The sequence below is a fragment of the Salvelinus sp. IW2-2015 genome, linkage group LG4q.2, assembly GCF_002910315.2.
Source record: "Salvelinus sp. IW2-2015 linkage group LG4q.2, ASM291031v2, whole genome shotgun sequence".
In the NCBI taxonomy this organism is placed as follows: Eukaryota; Metazoa; Chordata; class Actinopteri; order Salmoniformes; family Salmonidae; genus Salvelinus; species Salvelinus sp. IW2-2015.
Window position 1 is genome coordinate 26,634,848 of NC_036843.1, and position 15,461 is coordinate 26,650,308.

Here is a 15,461-nt window from a genome sequence, read left to right on the forward strand (position 1 = left end):
CACATACAGTAGTACAGGTCTCTGAAAATAATTTAGTTACTGAGTGAGTGTAAAAGAGTTAGCTGTCCTCTCCCTGTCTTTTCTACACAGGCAGAGATATATACCATCCCATCAGTTCAGTTCTTCCCCGTTTTCAATGAAGGGAAAATACATTTTTGCAACAAAAAAATTCAGTCAGAAGATCAATGCCTGTAATTTAAAAAGCTCTGCGTAAGAGTGCTGATCTAGGATCAGGTCACCCTGCTGTCTATATAATCGTATTCATTAGCTCTAAAACGCAAAACTGATCCAAAATCAGTCCAAAATTAGGAGCCCATAGCCTTTAGATAGAGAATGAGGTGGTTGGAGAAGACCCATGGCAGCAAGAAGAGGATGAAGAAGAGGAGAGTCAGAGTGGAGTCAGGCTGTCGTTACCGTTCTCCAGATTCTCGTTGCTCTCGTAGCAGCCAGAGTCTCGTGGGAAGTCCCCCAGGAGGCCCCGGCGGTCCAGTAACAGCTTCTCCTGAGAACCCCCTGTCTGGCTGCTACGGTCCGGGTCGCTGCTACCTGTAGGGCACAGTAACACCAGCAGAGGGACGTCAACGGAATGGAGTCAAACGTGGTTTCCATGTTTGAAAACTTTCCATTTATTCCACTCCAGCCATTACAACGAGCCAGTCCTCTTATAGCTCCTCCCACCAGCATCCTCTGGTGTCTATGTGCGTGTACTAACCGTCGTACTCCTGCAGAAGCTCCACAGCGGTGAGCAGCACAGCCCTGTGTTGAGGGTCTCCGATGTCAAGCTCGTCTAGATCCTCCTCTTCCAGAAGCTTAAAGGTATCCAGGTCCTCATAGCCGTTGAAGAGGAAAGTGGGCAGGTGCTCCTGGGGCAAAGGATAGGGGAAGGCTTTGGTCACGTAGTCAACACACACACACACACACAGTCATGGCTTTAGAAGCTTCTGATAGGCTAATTGACATAATTTGAGTCAATTGGAAGTGTACCTGTGGACTTATTTCAAGACCTACAGTTGAAGTCGGAAGTTTACATACACCTAAGCCAAATACATTTAAACTCAGTTTTTCACAATTCCTGACATTTAATCCTAGAAACAATTCCCTGTCTTCGGTCAGTTAGGATCACCACTTTATTTTAAGAATGTGAAATGTCAGAATAATAGTAGAGAGAATTGTTCCTTCCAGCTTTTATTTCTTTCATCACATTCCCAGTGGGTCAGAAGTTTACATACACTCAATTAGTATTTGGTAGCATTTCCTTTAAAATTGCTTAACTTGGGTCAAACGTTTCGGGTAGCCTTCCACAAGCTTCCCACAATAAGTTGGGTGAATTTTGGCCCATTCCTCCTGACAGAGCTGGTGTAACTGAGTCAGGTTTGTAGGCCTCCTTGCTCGCACACGCTTTTTCAGTTCTTCCCACAAATTTTCTATAGGATTGAAGTCAGGGCTTTGTGATGGCCACTTCAATACCTTGAGTTTGTTGTCCATTTTGCCACAACTTTGGAAGTATGCTTGGGGTCATTGTCTGTTTGGAAGACCCATTTGCGACCAAGCTTTAACTTCCTGACTGATGTCTGGAGATGTTGCTTCAATATATCCACATAATTTCCCCTCATGATGCCATCTATTTTGTGAAGTGCACCAGATCCTCCTGCAGCAAAGCACCCTCACAACATGATGCTGCCACCCCCGTGCTCCACACTTTATCCTCCAAACATAACGATGGTCATTATGGCCAAGCAGTTCTATTTTTGTTTCATCAGACCAGAGGACATTTCTCCAAAAAGTATGATCTTTGTCCCCATGTGCAGTTACAAACTGTAGTTTGGCTTTTTTAAAGGTGGTTTTTGAGCAGTGGCTTCTTCCTTGCTGAGCGGCCTTTCAGGTTATGTCGATATAGGACTCGTTTTACTGTGGATATAGATACTTTTGTACCGGTTTCCTCCAACATCTTCACAAGGTCCTTTGCTGTTGTTCTGGGATTGATTTGCACTTCTCGCACTAAAGTACGTTCATCTCTAGGAGACAGAATGCATCTCCTTCCTGAGCGGTATGACGGCTGCATGGTCCCATGGTGTTTATACTTGCGTACTATTGTTTGTACAGATGAACGTGGTACTTTCAGGCGTTTGGAAATTGCTCCCAAGGATGAACCAGACTTGTGGAGGTCTACAAAAAAGATTCTGAGTTCTTGGCTGATTTCTTTTGATTTTCCTATGATGTCAAGCAAAGAGGCATTGAGTTTGAAGGTAGGTCTTGAACTACATCCACAGGTACACCTCCAATTGACTCAAATTATGTCAATTAGGCTATCAGAAGCTTCTAAAGCCATGACATCGTTTTCTGGAATTTTCCAAGCTGTTTAAAGGCACAGTCAACTTAGTGTATGTAAACTTCTGACCCACTGGAATTGTGATACAGTGAATTATAACTGATATATTCTGTCTGTAAATAATTGTTGGAAAAATGACTTGTGTCATGCACAAAGTAGATGTCCTAATCGACTTGCCAAAACTATAGTTTGTTAACAAGAAATTTGTGGAGTGGTTGAAAAAGGAGTTTTAATGACTACAACCTAAGTGTATGTAAATTTCCGACTTCAACTCTATATATAACAAGAGGAGGAGGATATTAACAGCATTCAAGTGTGTGAGTGTCTACAATTACTGTAGGGTTGTTACTATGAGGTTGAGTGTGTGAGTTTGTCTGTGTTTATACTGTACAAGTCTAGTCATTACTTTGAGGTTGATGCGTTCCAGGAGTTCCTCTACAGAGGTGGGTTTGGGCTGCCGTCCCTTCCTCCTCCGTCGGGTGTGTTTAGGTTTGTCTTCCTCCTCAGCCAGAACGTCTACGTAGATGAACTTAAATGTTCCCACCTTACTGTTCAGCAGGCCCATCCACGTCCCCATTGGAGGCTTGCTGATGATGTCAATCACATCACCTCTCTGCAAAACAAGAACAAACACTGTGATTGGTCCATTTGGATAATGATAATATATGTGTGTGTGTGTGTGTGTGTGTGTGTGTGTGTGTGTGTGTGTGTGTGTGTGTGTTTGTGTGTGTGTGTGTGTATTACCTTCAGTTTGAGAGAGTCAGTGTCGTAGGGGCTGGGGGTGAAGTCAGTGTGCACCATAGCTCGACCACAGAAGGGTCCTCTGTAGGGAAGTTCATCCTCCTCTCCATCCTCAGACTTCACACTCTCTCTGTTGCTGTTGGAGGAGTCTGTGGTGCCCACTGTCTGACCACCTGCAGACAACAAGAGATGAGAGGGTCGTTCAAAGGATCTAAACCACATCGAGATCTCTGGAAAATGAACATGCAAGAGTTGTCTGTTCTGCCTGCTGGTCACTGTAAATAACAGGTTCACTTTGGAATTAAGCTGAGTATAGGCCACATACAAGACAAATAAATGTGGACCCAGACAGACCCCCAACACCTACCCCCAAACACAGGTGGTACTTACTCATGGAGCTCTGTCCACTGAGGGAGCTCCTCAGGCTCTCCACTGACCCTCCAGCCTTCAGCTTGGGTTTCTCCAGTGAGTCTGTGTCTGTGTGGCTGTGGGGGGACTGGGGCCCGCTGGACATACGGTCTGGGCTTAACTGGAAGGCAAGAAGAAGAAACTACAGATTTATTACATGGTTACTACACGTTCCCTCTAGCTTAATCTCTCAATCGTCATGAACCAACTCCAACGAATTGCCACCAGGGACACGAGCTAGATTGTAAGTACGGTTTGACCATTGGGTCATTTTGCGTACGATTTGCATCAAGTCTGACGTACCTGTTCAGAGAGAGCGCAGTGGTATCTCTTGGAGATGCGTTTTCTCATGGTTTCTTTCACGGACTTCACTTTCTTGCCCAAAGAGATTCGATGGTTCGTCTGTGGAGACTTGACTACGCCTTTCACACTGGCATCCCCATCTTTGTTCTAAAATTAGTATGAAGTATGGGAGGTCTGGAAACAAAAGCATTGGAAAACAAAAAATCCCAACTCAATGATTCAACTGATTGTTAAACTACTTACAGTGAGATCCTGATCTCCGGTGACCATGTGCAGAGACCGGTTGGTCAGATCAAACCCACCAAAGCTACAGGTTCTCTGTGACACAAAGGAGGAAATCAATAAACCACCTTAAAACTATCACTTCCAAATGGAGATATTGACAGGTTCATCAAACCAAGCACATGCGACAGTGTGGTTCATTGTGACGATAGTTTTGACGATAGTTTTGGACTGAGTGAACATCCAACCGGTCCTAGCCTGTTCCCAGATCTGTTTGTGCTCATGCCAACGCAATTGCTGTCATTGTCAAGCCAAACATTACAATTCCATAAGGAGTTGGCAAGGGAGCAGAAACAGACTGGCACCCAGGCTAAACTGTCCCTGACTAAAGATATAGAAACTACACAGTGCATACACTAATTCCTAAACGGCACCCTATTCCCTAATATAGTGTTCTGCTTTTGACAAGAGCCATGTTGGTAGTGCACTATATAGAGAATAGGTTGCCATTTGGGATCCGGCCAAACATTACTCACCCCATGGTAGCTGAGTGGGCCGATTACTCTCCTGATCTCTCCATCCGTGACTGACCGGGCCATCCTGGGTCCATCCTCTCCACCACCAACCTCTATCTCTGACAGGGAGGAACCACTACCCCCGGCCCTCACGTCGCCGCTGGGGCCTGTGTCCGGGTATCTCCCTGGGCTACAGGCTGGGCTGGATCCTCCTGCATCATCAGGTAAAAGGAGAGAATGTGCTCAACTCTTATCATCTTGCTTAAAACAAATGAAGGGTGCTTGGAAACAAAAAAAGATCACATAAAAAATAACTGGGATATAAGTAGCAATTGAAGCTTAGTTTCAATTTTGTCATAGCAACACATCTTAATAGAAAGGGTTATTGTCCTGAAGAAAATTGTGTGACTTTCTTCACCTGTCTTACTGAAGGCTGTGGACAGTCGCTGGCTGGTGCTGGAGACCGTATCCAGGCTGTGGGTGTGTGTGTTGCTGCTGCAGGTGTCCAAGGAGGAGGAGGAGGGGGAGGTGGTCAGACTGTCCGAGTCTCGGAGGTCATAAGTCAGCTGGTCGCGCAAGGCGGAGGCCAGGGAGTCATCGTGGTGAAACGCGCCAGACTGCTTCCTCTGAACCCCAGAGTACAGGGACAGAGAGGACATGGCATCACCTGGGACAGGCCCGACCATAGTCAGAGACTCTGGGAGGGACAGGGGAGGTGACAGGAGTAAGGACAGGTTTGTGGCAGAGTCAGGGAATCGCAAGACAATGTGATGTGTAATGGATGACAACTCAACTTGGATTAGTAGTAGTAGTCTTTTTTTTAAACAAGCCAAATGAAGACCTCTAGAGAACAACAACAGTTTGTTGGCTATAGACTACAGACTATTTAAAAAGGTTCACATCTGGACCCTAATGGGACTTGTCCAAATCATATCTGGTGCACTATGGTCTTGCCCTAATCTTCACCCTACACTTGTTGAAAAAAAGGTGCTATCTAGAACCAAAAAAGGTTCTTTGGCTGTCCCTATAGGAGAACCCTTTGAAGAACCCCTTTTGGTTCCAGGTAGAACCCTTATAGTTCCAGGTAGAACCCTTTCCACATAGGGTTCTCAATAGGGTTCTCCTATGAGGACTAAGAGTGTTTGGGCTTGTCATAAGACTCCTGCAGTTACCCGTCTCACCGTCAGACCCAGGCTTCTTGGACTCGTCGATCCTGAGGAGTTTCCTGCGGACCCTACGACTGGAGCTGACCAGCTTATGGAGACGTCTGAACGTCCCGGACTCCTCCTGTTCACCATCCGACTGCTCACATGACTGAAGAGAACAGACGAACCGGGTTGGAAGGAGAGGAGACCCAGTTAAAAGTGGGTAAGGATGATAAAGAGTCAAGTCGGTAGCTCTGAAGCCTTAAAACTAGGAAAATGGAACCTGTGACAATAATGTACATTTGAATGTTTATTTGACCTGTTTATAAGTGAAGTTAGTATTAGTACGATTCTTCACCCTTTCCGAGAAATGCATAATGAGAACATAGCTCTATTATTGTTAAGGTAGAGACTGCATGCAGCATATGACCTCAATATAAATAATGAAGTATCTAACCAGAGTGTAGACCTGCAGTCTATGTATAGGCACTGTGGTCGGCCTGTTTGACTCAGGGGTTTGTGCTAGAAAACGAAAGGTTTGCAAGCTGGAATACCCCATCTACATGAAAAAAGGTCAGAGCAGTTAGAAGTGTCAGACCAAAATACCATCTCATATGTAGTGCCTGGGACAGTGGTCAGAAAAAAAAACCATCAGTTTATTCACAGTGGATCAATAGTTCAGCACGCCACAGCTATAAAATCAGACGCTTTCCCACGCCTTTTTATACGCTTATGATGACATACTGAATGGGCTACAGCTCACCAGAGTTAGTGAGAAAGAAACCATGTGTGAAAGCTACAGCTGTGGACCAGAGGAGAAACAGAAACCACGGTTATCATTTCTTAAAATATAGCCTAGCAGACATCTGACCACATGGGCTCATCTTGTCTTCTTGTCACAGATCATCTCGGTGAGAAAATGTCCACCGTACAAATATACAGGGGCTTTCATACAGGCTATATCACAGTACGCATAGCATCTTGAACCATTAAATAGAATGCCTATTCTGCCTGTCTAGAGCAGGTTTCATCTTGGCAAAAAAAAGATTAAAAGTATTTGAGAGAGTACTCTATTATTTACAGAACTATAGTTGTAAATTCTTCTTGAGCAAACTCAAAGAATGATAAAGAACAGTTCAAAGTATTTTTCGTAATAATTGGAAGATAAAGTTGAAGTCAGAAGCTGTAGCTACGACATGGAGCCAAGAACTAGCAGGAAAACGAGTGAAGTCTCCAGGAAAATGTGCGTCAATTTAAAGCTCAAAAGCGCCAACACTTTGGTTTTGATGGGGACACGCTACAAACAGAGAATTAGGTTTACGATTATTATTATTTTTAAGTGACAGTGGGAGGATAGAGAAAACGGCCCGTGCGAAGAGCGAGAAACAGAGTGAGGCCATCCAGATGAATCTGAAATATGTGGGCTGGACCTGAGCCCCCTAATCACCCCGACCATGCAGAAAAGAGCTGTGGCCTGCATAACACAGCACAGTGCTGAATCTACCCACTCACAGCAACACAATAGGGGGTTAGCAGGTGCTTTGACTGGGATGAATAGAGGACCGCCTGTTGGGGAAAGGGCCTGGAGTGGGCAGGTTGCAGGTTACACACACACACAGAGAGACAGAGGGGGGCATAAACACCTCACTAGCCTTGTTAGATGGCAGAACGATGAGCTCATAGGGTATACACCAAACACACCAAATCCATACAGAGTGACACCACTTATATCCGTGAGTTATCAGCGACACTCACGTTGCAGTTGGAGGACTCGTTCACGGTTGGACTGGGAGCATCAGGCCATTCTGTAAGATCAGTACTGCAGTTCTGTCGGCTCTGGCTCTCAAACTCTTTCAGCTGTGAGGAGGAGAGGGGAGAGAAGAGAGGAGAAGGAGACTCCATAAGTATCCAAATATGGCACTATAAGAGCTAAAGAAGCACAATAAATACGTGATCCAATCAGACTTGTATTCCCTCGTTATAAATCCTACTGAGGTGCTCAATATCCAGTAATTGCAGAGGACTCCTACAGTACATCCTGAGAAGAGAGATCCAGTACAGTATCTGGAGGAAACTACATACAGTAGGAAGACCGGAAGTGACATCGTACCCTTGCCAAGGCCTCCTCCACGCTTATCATCTTCTCCTTGACCATCATCATCAGCTGGATGCGCTCTTCATCACTCATAGTGATGTCACTGGCTACAAAACCTATGTCCTCACCTGGTAAATAGAACACGGGGAATTGAAGAAAAGCCTTTTTCAAATGTTAGGAACAAACTGTGTCTTTAACTAATAGAAACATCAACATGTGTAGATATTTGTAAATATGTATGTACTGTATATATTATAGGTACTTAGTTGTATTAGTAGTTGTAGCAGTTGTTTTTGTTAGTAATATGTAAATAAATGCACACTATACTTAGTAACAATAATAATATGGCAACTACTGTCTAATAACAATGAAATAATAATACGTATTTTAAACTTACATTTAACAAAAAAGTTGTACAACTACTAATAGGCCGACAACTAAGTAGTGTGCATTTTTTTACATTTTTTTTATACTATTGAAAATGAGATGGTGCATTTCAACACTTATTTATTTATCACATTTAAATGTATTATTCCCCCCCCCCACACCAAATACAAACATATATGAACAACAACTTCAACGCAAACGACGACTACATCCCTTCTGCCCAGACCCACATGCTCACACGCCATCCCTAGTGCCTGCATTGTTCGCCACATGGCCTGAAACTGCACCATTTTGTTTCTCTCCGTAGCCCACGCACTTTCAATAGTTAAATAATCAATCGTTTGATTTGTCCATTGTGTTAATGATGGCGGATTCATTGAATTCTACGTTTTTAGTAAAGGTTTTCTCAAGACGAGCGATTAGAAGAGAATCGTCCCACCCATCGGGTATCTCACTACACCCCCATATGACATGTCTTGAAGTATGCAGACAGATTAAAAGTACATTTAGATTGTAATAGTTATGTAATACTCCGCCCACAACTTCCAGACTTCATAGCATTCCCAGAAAGCATGGATTATTGAGTCTTATTAGTTTTACACTTACAACATGACTCTGCCATTGTGCTGTAGAATTTGTGAATTTTCTGTAATACATTCTATACATTAGTTTATACTGTATTAAGGGTGCATTTTTGTTAACTGTAATTTTGTTAGTTAAGCGCCAACTTTCCCTCCATTTTATGCCAACAATAGTTCTTGGTTCCAATAGTTTATATTTTCTAAGAGATTGTCAGTTGGATAGGCTCTCTGCAAGGTTTTGTATATCTTTTTCTGACTCAAATAAGATTCTCTCAAGGTTGCTCGGACATTTCGTGATATGTAACTTTTAAGTCGCATGTATTTGAAACTGGTCAGTTCAAAATTCCTTCAAAATTCCTTCAATTCTGTCACGGAAATAAATGTATTTCCTGTTACCAAGTCATTTACGGTTTCCATGCCTTTAATTTTCCATGTGGACCAATTTATCTGTGAATTCTGAAACGCTATCCAAGGATTGTTCCATAAGGATGTGTTTTTAGGGATGTGATATTGGTTCTTGTAGAATATGTTTCATTTTCTTCCATATTGTTATAGTGTGCTTAACTATGAAGTTAATGTTCTTAGCTTTATCATTGAAAATACACATGTAAAAAGATTCTGGGGATGAGCATGTGCATCTTCAATATGTACCCATTGTTCCTCTTTAATACATTTAACTATATGTCATAAGTAAAAGCCTTCTGTGGCGAGTTGATACAATTTCAAGTCTGGAAGGTTAAAACCACCCTCAGACTTAGGAAGATATAAAACTTTCCTTTTTAATTCCATGAATTTCATTTGCCCATAAAGTCTTATGACCGAGTATACTTTTTTAAAAAGACTGTATTTTATGGGGTAATTTGTATTACCGAAAATGACTACAAAAACTGTGGGAGCAAAGCTATTTTAAAAGAGGTTTATTCTACCTGTAAGATTTATGGAAAGATTATTCCATTTAATTAGATCTGCTTTCATATGGTTGAGTAATGGAATACAGTCATCTTTATATATTTGTTGTCACTTATTATGCATCGCAAGTATTTTATATTTTTTGTGGTCCACTTAAATGATTGCTGTAGATAGGATTTTTTTTAAAGCGCTCACTATTGTCATTATTTTGTTTTTTTATACGTAAATGTTATATACTGAGATTTTTTTGTATTCTGAAAAGATTTTTTAGCAAAGGGGGCATTGAGTTTTCAATAATGGTCAGGTATATCAGGAGATCTGCAAATACGTTTTGTTTATATTCATGTTCACCGCCGCCCCCGGCACATGCCGTGTGGGATCGAATACCAGTCCCAACTCTCTCCTATACACTATCCCCCTTACCAGTTTTTCCTTCATTTCAGTGCAGTCCCTTTCAATAAACACATGAAAAATACAAAATGAGATCCAAAATAAACAGATGCAGTGAGAATGGGACCCAGTTCCCTGACTTGTGTGATCAGAAATATGTTGGGTAAAGACGGAGGATGGATCCAAAACAAAAACATACTTCTTGTGGTCTGCCGCACGACACCTTTCTGCGACTTCCGAAAATTCTGCCAGAAAGACTTGTTTTTCTGTCTCTTTCCGTCCCATTTTCCTAAACAAGGAGGTACAGTAGGGTTTAAAACAGATTTTAAAAAAACACACTGCCCCATACAATGGCTACCCCTAGAAAACTTTCAAAATATGTAGATGGTTTTTTAAGTTATGCATATGTAGTCATTCCAAAATATAACACATTAAATTGTGTCTCAATTGTGATAAACAAAACTGTCCAAGTTCAATCTTCATATGAGGTACTATTGTAGTAAATGTGTAGTCAGACACAATGACAACAGTTGTGTTTGTAGTTACAATTTAAAATGTCAAGTAATTACATGATATTTGACCAAGACACATCAAACTACAGAACTGATGATGAAAAAAATAAGCATACCCTCTGACGCATCCTCAGAACTTGATTTATGCATGGACAACCTAAAAATAAACCAAGATTGAATCAAAAACAAGACAGATGGCACAAACAAAAAAAACACAATCCAAGAAATAAAAAGTCCGGTCACAGACGACATCATCTCACCTGTTCTCCAATGCAATTTTCTTCATTGTACTGCTGCTATCCTACTGTACCGTCTTCGAACAAAACACCCCTTTATCCACTGAGTTCTCTGTCCCTGTTCAAGAATTACAGACGCGTGCACTGTCCCTAACAAATATGCACTACCGTATCCCTCACAAACGTGCACTGTCCCTCGTGCCACTGGACCCGGCCAGTACAGTGCAGTGTTAGTGGGGGCCGTTCCCAGCGGTCAGTCCAGATCTGAAAACATCACGCTGTCAGTCTGCTGGACAGAGGTCAGATCACTGAGGCTCTCTCAACAACAATAGAGGCTTTTCACACCCCGACTGCCTGGGTTTTACTGACTGCACGCACTTCAACACTACAGCTCTTCACGTGGCCTCCACATTACCCTCTCGCTCTCATATTTCTCTCTCTCTATCGCTGTTCGGTCTCGCTATCCAACTCTCTCACACTTGCTCTTTCTCTGTCTACCTGTCGGTCTGTCTCCTCACTCTTTCTCTCTCCCAATCTCTCTCCTCTGACATCAGCTGATAGTCTCTAGCATCAGCAACAACTATCATTCCCCATCGACACAGTTCTACAGGTGATCACAAGAGGGTGCCTTGCCTAAGTCACAGCAAGCCCAGTACTGTACAACCTTTCCCTCAGCAAGATTAGTAGAAATCAAGGCTCTTGTGTTCTGGTAGTTTATGAAGGGAACCACTTCTCAGAGGTGGCTACTCAAAACCAGCATACTGTATAAAGTCATGTTACTTTGAGGTGATTTGGGCTTACTTTTTAGAGCATGCTAACAGGAGCTACTACTTCTCTCATTGTTTTGCACTGAACAATGCTAAAGCTAAGGTGTATCTAGCCAAGTAAACAAACTTAAATCTGGTGTTGCAGACACCCCGCTGACTCAGTGTATAGTACTATGTTATTACTCATTACCCAGATTCCTCCTTTCCTCCCTTATTTCTCTCACTAATTCTCCTGCGTTCACAATATGACCATCTCCAAACACACGATAGGGGGAAGAACAGGACGTTTCCTGTTGGTATACTAGCAGAGGAATACTTCATAAAAGGTGGCTGGAGGTCATCAGGACAGGAAGTATGAAACATTTCCTCACGCTGACTAGGGGCTGCGTGCCAAATGGCACCCTATTGACCAGACAGAACCCTATGGGCCTTGGTCAAAAGAAGTGCACTAAATAGTGAATAGGGTGCCATTTGAGACAGGACCTACGGGGATAATGTATGAAAGGGAATGACTGTCTTACTGACTGTCCTGTCCTATGAGGCTCAATTGTACAGAAGTGGTGGAAACATACAGTATGTGTTAAATACTAAAACTTTGCATATGTGAAATCTTGTCCTGAATTCCTTACCATCCCACTTAATGTGTCACTCCCGAAACAGTGAAAAGTTGCAATAAAGGGAGAACCATGCACAGTAGCGAATTTTGATACATTTTTGATTACAGATTCATTTTTATTAGCATACAACATTTACCAAATAGTAAAAACAGGACTTTTAAACTGACTTTAAAAATCTTAAAATGTAATTTAGAGAAATACTGTCTCTATTTTTCTCTGTAAAATGTTCAATGTTGATTTTATGAATGAATCCGCAACGTATGGATTGAATGACTTCACATCTAATTTACATTTACATTTTAGTCATTTAGCAGACGCTCTTATCCAGAGCGACTTACAGTAGAGAGCATACATTTTATTACATTTTTTTACATACTGAGACAAGGATATCCCTACCGGCCAAACCCTCCCTACCGGCCAAACCCTCCCTAACCCGGACGACGCTATGCCAATTGTGCGTCGCCCCACGGATCTCCCGGTTGCGGCCGGCTGCGACAGAGCCTGGGCGCGAACCCAGAGACTCTGGTGGCGCAGCTAGCACTGCGATGCAGTGCCCTAGACCACTGCGCCACCCGGGAGATCGGATGGCGGACATCCCCACAGAGTCTCTGGGTTCTCTGGGTTATGTTGATCAATTTTTAAAATGGTCACTTTTCCCATCTTATTTGTGGCAAAATATCAGGCGCGTTGGTAGTGACATTTTGTTCGGTTGTGACCTGTCGTAAACATTTAGAATTTAATTGCTTCCATATCGAATGGGGCACATGTGATTCACATCATTATCACAATCATTAAAAGACACGTCTTTCTGTCTGCGTCTCTGCCTTTTCACTCCTGCCCTCTTGCTCGTGTAGCTCTTGTCCCTCTCGGATAAATATTTCGCGAAATTTTACTTTCCCGCTTCCTTCCTTCTAGCATTTATTTCTATATCAGATATTCTTGATATTGCACAGGGTCCGTTTTTAAACTCTGTCCTCTGACTGGCTGCTGTACTTTGACATGTTGGCACCTTATGGATGTCCCTGTCCTTCAATAATTCTAAACATAATCAAACATATAAATAATTATCTGTGTGTTTAAATGTAGAACATTTAAGATAAAGAAACAAATGTAAAATAATACAGTGGACTAACAATCAAGAGTCAATCATAAGCTAGGTTTCCATCCAATTGGCGACAGATTTTAATGAAAATATTCTCAAATCTGCATAAAAAAATATGCACATTTTTCCACCATAGCTGTGTTTCCATCAAATTCACTTGTTGCAGATAAAAGGATGTGCGTGATGACATAGTACACAAAAATACCTTTTGCGGTTAAATTCCCATGTAAAAAAAAAAAAAAAAAAACGAGCAACTTCCTTCAAACTGTACGCAGAGACATAAAAAGTTGGTCTTTCTCAGGGGAAGTAGATTGGATTTGGATTTATTAGGATCCCCATTAGCGACAGCTAGTCTTACTGGGGTCAGACATATAACCAAAAATACCTTGACAAAAGACTTTACAGTTTGCATACATTTAAAAACATTAAGATGTTGTGTGTGTGTGCATCTATCAGTTAACACACAAGTAGGTCACATGGGGGAGAGCCATTGTGCCGTGAGGTGTTGCTTTATTGTTTTAAAACCAGGTTTGCTGTTCACGTTGCTATATAAGATGTAAGGGAGTTCCATGCACTCACGGCTCTGTATAATACTGTACGTTTCCTTGAATGTGTTCTGGGCCTGGGGACTGTGAAAAGACCCCTGGTGGCATATCTGGTGGGGTAAGTGTGCATCCATTTATTGAATCCCCATAGCGAGCATATGCCTGGCTAGCTTTAAAATGTATCAGATATACATCCCAGCAAACATATATTTTTGTCTCAAAACCGTACTTTACATATTTCTTGAAATATTAGATGTTCGGTGGGGACACCTCTTAAAAAGACATGAAGATTTAGCAACTTGCTCACAAATTCTCTCCACAATGTTTGCAGGTAAGACTACTCACCATGTGGCCATGCTGGAGAGTGGTGCAATCCCATCACCTGGTGATATTTGTATCGGTGTGGCTTAAGGCACATTGATTATGCAGTCTTTTAATTGGTGTTACGGTAGTGCCATCAAAAAGCATATCTTTTTTTTTTTTTACATGCTTAAAAATATACAAAACAACTTATTATTAGGTCACTTTTCTTTCAAATGTAATAATATAACAATTCAAGATGTTCTATTGAAATAAGTGTAATTATTTTTACGTCTAAAATCATGAATTGTGTTTAGGAAATCAGGGTTTGGGACCTCCACCTCAATAGAAATGGGTGTATAAACAATGACTTTGTACTATATTCATTTAAAAATATGTTTGTTATTGCCTTGGAATTAATTAGAACATATATCATGAAGTAAGTCTGGAGACTTAACCATTTTAGTTTCTTTGGGGTGGGTCAGCAATATACACCACTTCTGTAGAGTCGCCCAAATACCTCCCAGGAGTTTGTCAATTTATAGAAAGACTTTCCTACTTCACTGATCAACAACACCAATTTAACTACATACAGTATAAGGACATCACAATATAACGCACGATACACTCCACACAAAGGGGAGACAATACCGTTGACGACTACAGAATAACAGCTTTAGTATCTCTATGGTCTTACCTTCTCTCTGTCTCAGGAGTGGACACAGCGCTACTGCTACTCAGCCCTAGCGAATCCTGTAGAGAACAGAACACTGCAGTCAGACAGGCAGGCAGGCAATGGAAACTGACAAACTTAGAGGAACCACAGTCTAGCTCACTGGCCGGCATATTGGTTTGGAACTCTTAATGTGTATCTCATTGGCCACAAAAAGGCTACAGTGCACATTCCTCGGGTACATTTTTAAAAACGTTATTTCCGGACACATTAACAGTATGCATTTCAAAAAACAAGGCCACAGAGTTTCCATTATAGACAGTGAAACGGGAATTTGTGATCAAGGAAGGAAAACCAAGATGTTATAATGCTACAATGACAGGGCTGTGATCTGGTTCATAGCAGCTCTTATGTCTGCAGGATCAGGGCTGAGGAAATCCCTCCTCCCAGAGGGTTAACATACAATAGGGTCAAAACCAATAGGGGGAATAGGAGTCCGTCACCTGGATCGGTGAGCGAAGCTGCAGTGATGTGGGCACTAACTCAACCTTTTCCTGAAACGCACAGAGGCAAATTAAGGAATGACAACATCTGATTCAATCAGCATTTCAAAACATAAATATCTTGATAAATCAAAGGGACAAAATTGTAACATGTCACCCTAAACTCACACACATATTAGAG

At 42.0% G+C, this 15,461-nt stretch overlaps 1 protein-coding gene across 6 annotated transcripts in view; it reads right to left on the bottom strand.

The window, feature by feature from the left end:
• Positions 1-15,461, bottom strand: part of sash1b (SAM and SH3 domain containing 1b) — an 86,866-nt gene that overhangs the window by 2,934 nt on the left and 68,471 nt on the right. For 2 of the 6 annotated variants that reach the window (XM_070443451.1, XM_023987015.2), the window contains exons 3-18: positions 15,281-15,331; positions 14,802-14,857; positions 10,654-10,694; positions 10,225-10,314; positions 7,774-7,886; positions 7,419-7,520; positions 5,691-5,832; positions 4,937-5,215; positions 4,540-4,730; positions 4,025-4,099; positions 3,782-3,928; positions 3,461-3,599; positions 3,074-3,243; positions 2,736-2,942; positions 713-863; positions 415-546 (exon numbers count right to left, since the gene is read on the bottom strand). In XM_070443451.1, coding sequence (XP_070299552.1) covers positions 415-546; positions 713-863; positions 2,736-2,942; positions 3,074-3,243; positions 3,461-3,599; positions 3,782-3,928; positions 4,025-4,099; positions 4,540-4,730; positions 4,937-5,215; positions 5,691-5,832; positions 7,419-7,520; positions 7,774-7,886; positions 10,225-10,314; positions 10,654-10,694; positions 14,802-14,857; positions 15,281-15,331 — 2,086 coding nt within the window. Of the gene's footprint in view, positions 1-414; positions 547-712; positions 864-2,735; positions 2,943-3,073; positions 3,244-3,460; positions 3,600-3,781; positions 3,929-4,024; positions 4,100-4,539; positions 4,731-4,936; positions 5,216-5,690; positions 5,833-7,418; positions 7,521-7,773; positions 7,887-10,224; positions 10,315-10,653; positions 10,695-10,797; positions 11,379-14,801; positions 14,858-15,280; positions 15,332-15,461 lie in introns of those variants that run through there. The other 4 variants (XM_070443453.1, XM_070443452.1, XM_070443454.1 and 1 more) reach the window with 4 other exon arrangements.